This window comes from Atta colombica, unplaced genomic scaffold (assembly GCF_001594045.1).
Source record: "Atta colombica isolate Treedump-2 unplaced genomic scaffold, Acol1.0 scaffold164, whole genome shotgun sequence".
NCBI classification, from domain to species: Eukaryota; Metazoa; Arthropoda; class Insecta; order Hymenoptera; family Formicidae; genus Atta; species Atta colombica.
Window position 1 is genome coordinate 1,286,993 of NW_017259255.1, and position 8,266 is coordinate 1,295,258.

Below are 8,266 nucleotides of genomic sequence, written 5' to 3' on the forward strand. Positions count from 1 at the left end.
ACCAAGGGTAGATGCGATTGCGAAAACGGACAGTCGCAAGTCGTCGATTAAAACGTCGGCGTTTTCTGAAGTTCTAAGGAACACGCGGGTACTTATTGGCTAACCAGGCTTCGACAACCCTTTCTACCCGCTCCTCTCCCTCCCTCCATTCTCCTCCACGTAGAGCGATACCCTTTCTCTCTTTGGTCGCGGCATCGGCAAAGAATAAAGCCGGCTGCAGACGGTCGACACTCTGTTTCTTTAATTGCGTTAATAAATAAAGGACAGTCGGCGAACCGAGACCGAGACAGATACTAGAGAGAAGCCGCAAACAGTCCCACGACATCCTCAGCCGTATCCCTGTCTATCTCGAGAATTACAGGATCATATTTGTGATGATAATACATATATGACTATACAATACAATACATTTTATAATTATCTCTTTAATTATACTTTACAAAAGTGCAACATACATGTAACATACTGTATACATGTCATTAAACTAATGGCAAGTAATTTTTTAAATTAACTTTTACATTTAATAAAGTAAAATCTTTTTATTAATTTTAAAAGAAGCTCGATAGAATGTTTGATAGCGTGACATTTTGTATATATAATTTTCTCCTTTCAATATTTTTAAAAATATTATTTCATTAAGCAAAAAGAATATATCTGTTGATCGAGGTGCAATCTTGATTCGAAAATTCATCGATCAACAAGCAGAAATCAATTTAATTTATAGTTCATTTATAGATACTTCAAACTTGCGCGATTAATTAATTGTACATGTTATTACCATGTTATCGAGAACCATAACTTCATGTGTTGTGACTCGCCCGTTTATGTAAGATCCGGTATTTCAGTGTTGATTTACCGATTAGGTCACTGCAACTGTTGATAAAATGTTCAATCTCACATCGTAATCTATAATAAAAATTATCTGTTTATCCGTGGCAAGTGTGATATCTATAAAAATGTAAGATATCGCGTCATCTCAAAGAATTTCTTCGATGAAAAATTATTCTGCGAATATCGATTAGTGTTTTTTTATAGATACTTTAATGATAAATAACTTTATCAAAATTTTTATTGTATGCAATAAGTCGATAATGTAATATATTGCAATATAAAATAATAATATATCTCAATCAGAATAAATTAATATAAATAAATAGAAAGGCTACAAGTCAGATTAAAAACAAATTAAGAACATTTAATATTCAGAAAATAAATATAAAGAAGTACAATAACAAACGTTGCGATGCCAATCGGGTCATTCTCAATATTAAAACAAATTTAAAAGTTAAAATATTACATAAGTTGTCAAGTATTAAAATTTAAATTATTGCTAATACATATCGGATATTCTTGGTGGTTCATTGAAACTTGTGATGTTAAAAGTTGAAATCGCTTAGTATTCTGTGATTGCTCTACTAATGATAATTTCATTTTCTTTTCTTTATAATTAATAATCTTATTTAATCAAACTGTTGTGAGTTAAACGGTAAAAAGAAAACGCAGTAATTATTAAATCGAAGCAATGATGCGATATCATAGCAGAGACAACAAGTATCTTAGACAATATCAGACAGCTTTACAAATGTTATAATATATAAATGTTGTAACATATTGCTCTATATTGTAATATCTAAATTATCATGATTATTATCATATTAATATCATATATATTATGTGATTTATTGTTATACATTATCATGATCATATGACACATTATTAATTGCAAATTAGCATTAACTTTAGGCAATTAATTAATGTAAGGATGATAATAATAGCTTGATCAATTCTTTTAATTGATTCTTTATTAAAATATAATATATTCGTTCCCACGATTCCGAAAAGCTTCACTAAACGGGCAGGCAGAATCCCACGGGATCAAATCGGCGGAAGGCAGAAGGGTACCGCTTGGTTGTTTTACAAGCGGCCACTTCGAAGCCAGAAGCTTGTCGTGTATCCTCTTGCAATTCTCTCGCGCGGTCCTCGCTCACGTTGGATTCTTCTCTTCTTTCCCTCTCTTTTTTTTTCTTTTCTTTTTTAATCCATCCCCAACCAATCGGAACGTGCGACCGAAGGTTGTGGACCAACGCGAGGTCGACCGCGCCGGTCCACGATTTATGCCCTCTAATTCCCTCCCCTCTCGCGCGCGCATGCACGTACGCGATTTCATCTCCGGCTAAGTCGCTTCGATTATCTGCTAGGAGAGGCATACCGGCTGCTAATTTACTCCGCCGTTACAAACTACGATGATTTAGTCGGCCAGCGACGTTATTTATTCCTACTAGTTAGGACGAGTGGTTTCTGGTGGAAGCGCGATCGCTTGGAACCCGTTTTCCGGAGGAGAGCGTATCTCCCCAGAGAAAGAAACAACGAGTTATCGGTAATATTCATCACTTGAGGATCATCGCTTTGGCACCAGTATTTATAGCATTGCTTGTGCTTGCCCTGAAAACCGTTTTTTTTTTTTTTTTCGACAATGGACTCGCGCTTCTAAACACAGGAAAAATAAGAATAGCACGATATTTAGCAGCAGAGAATAGAATGTTCTCCGATCAGATTCCGACTGAGAGGCGCCGAGTCGCACGCGCTCGAGAAAGGTTACATAAACAACCGGTAGGACCTCTCGATCGCTCTTCCCTGTTTTCTGAGGGCAAAATAAGATTTTTATAGAAAAATTAAAAAGACTGTTTCTCTCTTCTCTCTCTCTCTCTCTCTCTCTCTCTCTCTCTCTCTCTCTCTCTCTCTCTAAGAATTTCTCGTAGACGCATGTTTTCTCGCGCAAGTTATTAAAAGCGCCGTCATTGTAAAATTGTTTTCTTTTTTATTGCAGAAAATATCTCCCCTATGTCCATGAGGAACTTTCCCCCTTCCTTTTGGAATAGTCAGCATCCCAGTGATGTCTACGAGTACCCGACGGATCCATGGCATCCGCATTACCCGCAGTACCATCACAGGTCAGTGCTACCGATCGCTGTTGTTGTTCTCTATTTTTTCTATTTCTCCTCTCTTTCTCTCCCTCTCTTTCTCTTTCTTTCTGTATTTCTATCTTTTTTCCATTTTACATAAATGGCATAGTTCCCTTTTTTCCCGTTGTTTAATAGACATTCTTTACAAAGTTGTGCGATAGAATATCGGCGCCATGTCCCATTGATTCTTGATCGTGTGCATCGAATAATTGCGTGTAACTCCAGCATCTCGTCACACTGTAGAGACGTAAAACCGAGACCGCATGCTGGGAATTTTTCCTGTGAGCGCGCCATTAAATGCTACATAGCTCATTAATTAGTGAGACGAGAAATTTTTAAGCATGATCTTTTGCCATGTTGAATTAATTATTATTATATTAATAACTTATTATTTCTGTTATCTTTCTTTCTCATAGCTGCGCGTTGATTCATGTTTCTATATTTTTAAAGCGTGATATCGTTGAGTACATGATATTGAAATTTAACATTGAATGAATTAACGAACTGATTTTGGAGCGACAACTATCATTAGAACAAAAGGAAGAAAAAGAAATGACAAAAGAGTACACATAGGACAGTGGAGTAAAGTAAATTAAAACAAAAAAAAAAGAAGTCACTGATACCTTCCATCCTCTTCCTACGGCAACGGTGACAGATTTGTAATTTATAGATGTAGTCAGATCAGTGCTAAAGATCTCGGCGTTACCTGCTCCCGACGGTTTTTAGTATTTTTCACATACCTGTGCTCTTCGTTTTCGCTTTTAAATCCATGTCGCTATCTTTCTTCCGCTTCTTTCTTTTGCTTTCTCCTTTTACCTTACCCCTTTGAGATTGGCATCGGGTACTGATGACATATATTATTTTCTAATTCTCATCGATCACGACACACTATAATCAAGGCGACTATATCGACATGCTGAGAACCGTGATGCTATTTTTATGTGCTGGTTTGGCGCAATATCTCCTCCCTGTATCTCTGTGCGCCAAAACGCTACGTGTCAGTAGTTAATTTTATTCATATTTGATTCGAAAAGTACACGTTAATTTTTTTCACACCACAGATCATTTCCTTCTTGTAATGAATTTTCCTATGCTTTCTTTTCTTTTTCTAGGGCCGTGCACGAATACCATCACCACAATATGGCAGCAGCAGCGAGTTACAGTGGCCTTCTGCTGGGTGGTGCACGCGGCCTCGGCCACCATACGTCTCATCACGCGGCGCATCACGCGCACGCCGCGACCTACAAGGAATGGACGTCGGCGACGCCGTCGCAATCTCTCGTCGACGCTTCCTCGGCGCCGCCCTATCCTCACGGTCACTACGCACCTCTCTCCGGTAAGTAAGTAGACTTTTCCATGTTCGGTTTCACCAACGGCGAATGTGAACATTCAGGTAAATTTTAAGAGAACGCGGAATGTGTGAAATATTCAAAATATTTATTTTCTGAGATTCGCATAGGAAAAATAAATTGTCAGTTTAATAAATAGCGTTCGTTGTTGGCGAAACTGATCGCGAGATTATCGCGTTTTCTTTTAGTTTCATAAGAATAAATAGCTTCAGGTTCTTAATATTAATTTTAACGAAGAAGAAAGAGAAAGATTTTCGTCGAGTGATCAAATCAAATGTGAAACAATATATACGTTGTCTTTGATCTGTTTTTATTTCTCAGCGAAATAATCGTCAACATTTTTCCCTTAAATAACATTTATTATTCAACTCGTAACTATTTCAGATCTCTATAAGAGTTATAAAATAATTAATAAAATTATTTAAGAGAAAGAATTAATTTTTGAATTAAATACTTACGTCCCTATCCTGTTACTCTTAATAATATTGTCTGTATTGTTATATTGTCATTATCACATATAAAACATACATGCGCAATGACATTATCATTAACGAGTTAGAATAAGAGCTTCATTCTCGGATTTCTAATATTTGTTTCTGATTTATTACATCGCGATCCCCATTACATCTGATATACTTGCGTATGTCGGCATATCGACGGCGTATCAAAGATCCTACCGTGTCCTGACTGTGTCGAGCGACAGCAGGATGGAGTTTTGTTCGGAATGGCGCGCAGGTAGCGCAAGAAAGATCAGTCGGTCCCTCAGATGCTCGCAATTAATAAGGGCTTAATGGGAGCCGCGATCCATACAGTGTCCTCTTTCGGCTCGGCGTTCACCCACCAAAATCGTCCAGGACAAAAAACCGCGGACGCATCCGCAAAACATCTCGTTCCTGCAGCCGCGTCGGCAGGATCCCGTCGAACATACCCTCGTTCCTTGAACGCGCTGCTCTTCTGTCGGTGAATTATGCGAACCAGAAAATAGCGTTAAATTATGCGGTATAGAAAAATGGTATTTCTGTTCATCTCTGATTTAATTTTTCATTTTGCTTGCGAGGAAAAGCCGCCGAGAAATTTAAAGTCCTGTGCGTGCAGAGTACAGATTTTAGTATGTTATAAAATAAGGTTTGAAATGAATAGATAAGCTGAAATGAATTTAAATTAAATTAATATTAGATCGTGTGTAAATAATCAAATATTAGATAATGTGTTTAAAATATATATAGAATACAATTAAATTATTAAATAATAGCTATATATGTGATATAGTTATGCAAACGTTTATATTTTATTTTCTATATGTTTGAAAGAGGAGGAGGGAAAATATTTGTTCTGATTTTTTTATTTTATCACAAATCAAATCGAATTATTGATTTCCCGGTAAAAGTGATAGAATCCGACTGTGCACAATTTTATACCCCATGTGATGCAGTTGCAGTAAGCCGTGAAAAACCACGCCCATTGTGATTACAGAGACCACTCCCATCTGTCTGCACCCTGATGCAGCTTACACGCCTTCCCCTCACCTTGAAGCAGTCGCACAATTTCGCATATGGTCTTTGGAATTTTCTGAGATACGCTATTCTGCGAACGACGTGTTGGAATTCTCGTTATTTTTATTTTTATAACCTTGTTCCTATTTCTATTTTCTTCGACTTTGTGCTTTCAATTAGGATGTATATATTGCATCTAAATATATCTTTCGTTCGTTATTTACTTTATTTACTTTACATTTTATATATATATTTTACATTTCTTCTGGTGCACGATTTTTTCGAATTTTAAATTTTTCGACTTCTTGATTTAATTTTACATTCCTCGACTTTACTTATAATGAAATCCGGAAGTGCACGTTATCTATGCACTTTCGTACAAATTCTTAGATCGTCCAAATCTCATCTAACTTCCACAGCTGCCAAGATCCTAGGCTGCTGAATTCCGTTTCTCTAGACGAAAGGCATGGCTGCCAAGCACGGGAACAGTGACATCCATCCCAAGAAGGGAGAAGAGGTCTAATATCGATTTTGTACCCTCACTTTGCTTTACACCGAGACCAAGTATCATGCCGCAAAATGAATCCCAACCCTCTACAGTTCCCTTTCATTCGAGCAGAACATTGTGGAATAAAAATAAATACTATGAATTTAATGTTTTGTATAAATTTAATGTTTTGTGTAAAAGTCTATAAAAGAAAAGAGTTACATAAGTAAGTATAACAAATTAGTTTATAATTTAGAAGAGGAAGAGTATTTTTTAAGTCAAGAGAATAAAAAATTGTTGCCATATCCTTGATAAGACAAATTCCAATTGTTAGTTTTTCAAAATTATAAATATATGAAATTTATATAAAGTTAATTTATTTAAAAATATAAAGTTTTATTAAAAAGCATAAACCTAATCGTTATTAATTTACTATTGTAAAATAACCTCACAATGTGAGTTTGTTTGTGAAGAATTTAGGTAACAGAAATTCGTGTTCTGATCAAGAAACTCGCGAAAGAGTAATAGAGGGTGAAACGAGCGTTGGGTTGAACCAGGGGTGAATTGGTGCGCGCAAAGTCTCTGAAGTATCTTTAAATTTAAGTGCCGCCATTACGGCGCTCGGCTCGGCAAACCGATTAGGTTAGCTGCGCGATGGCCGCCGCGTTCAGTAATTATATAATTGCACGAAATTAACTCGAACCGTATAAATTGGCTGCCGTTTACGCAGTGATTAAGAGAAATAAATCGCAATTACCGGATGACGCGCCCGCGTCTTAACATGGCGATGTCTTCGCACACATGCATCACTCTGCTTTTATTTTGCGGCTTGCCGCTGCTGTTTCCCGTGGGAAATCGTCGATATTGCAAAGCGATCAATTACTTCACTGAGAAAAATTTATGGTTGAAAATGAACTAAAAAATTCTGATTGTATTAATCAGAAATTTGATTATTCGCAAGAATCATATAATAGATTTAACCAGAAAATTTTGATTTATTCATTTTCAATCAGAATTTTAATTAATGCAATCAGATTTTTTCCAGTGTTGAATTTTAGTCTTGAAACGATTTACGTTTTATCTAAAAGAAATCTTAATAAAAGTGAAATTACATTCAAACTTATTGTTAACTTTATTCAATTTTATATTATACTTGATATAACAAATCAAGTTTGTCGATTTATTTTCAGAAACTAAATTAATATCTTATAATTAATAAAACTTCTAAGAGAACATTAATTTATCTTCTACAAAAAATAAGTCGATAAATTTGATATGTCGTCGACAATTATTTATTTTTCTACATGTGCAATCTAATCTTAGAGTTTTATTTTAAATAAATTAACTTAATTTCTTTAAAAGATTAAGCATCTTTTGAATAAGAGTAATGTTGAACATGCATTGATATTGACTAGCTTAAGAACACGCGATAAAGAAACGAATTATATGTATTAATTTATTCATAGTACAGACACGCATACGATTTTAATCTGTGGTCTGGTTTTAGATAAACAAGTTCAACATTCTTACCGTTCTGATAAATGAACTGTGTTCGGAATGCAGCGAACCCGAGGCAGGATCTAAAGATGCTATGGTTTAAACCATTTAGCAACTAAGATACCAGATTCTAAGGTATGCAAGTTTAAAGAGTATCATGGATTATCAAAATTAGAGTTTGTATGATCCGAATTCAGGCAATTTTAAATAATTTTAATCAATTATATTCAAACATCTCGTATTTATCTAAAAAAATTGGTTTGGGATTTAAAATAAATAAACATCAATTAACATAGAATTTAAGGGATCTAGAATGAAGAAGACTATGAAATCCAGCATAATTATGAAACATCCAGAATTCAATTGATAGAATCTAAGAAACTTTTAAGGTCCAACTTGGGGTACAAGATGATACTATGTATATATATATATATATATATATACATGTATACACATTTATTTTCGGATCTAGAACAT

The 8,266-nt window shown here is 35.3% G+C and overlaps 1 protein-coding gene across 8 annotated transcripts in view; it reads left to right on the forward strand.

Annotated features, from left to right (window-relative positions):
- The window catches only part of LOC108686158 (protein vestigial), a 60,953-nt gene that overhangs the window by 47,163 nt on the left and 5,524 nt on the right, over positions 1-8,266 (forward strand). For 3 of the 8 annotated variants that reach the window (XM_018191292.1, XM_018191295.1, XM_018191294.1), the window contains 2 exons: positions 2,828-2,951; positions 4,076-4,303. In XM_018191292.1, coding sequence (XP_018046781.1) covers positions 2,828-2,951; positions 4,076-4,303 — 352 coding nt within the window. Of the gene's footprint in view, positions 1-2,827; positions 2,952-4,075; positions 4,304-7,799; positions 7,925-8,266 lie in introns of those variants that run through there. The other 5 variants (XM_018191296.1, XM_018191298.1, XR_001931689.1 and 2 more) reach the window with 4 other exon arrangements.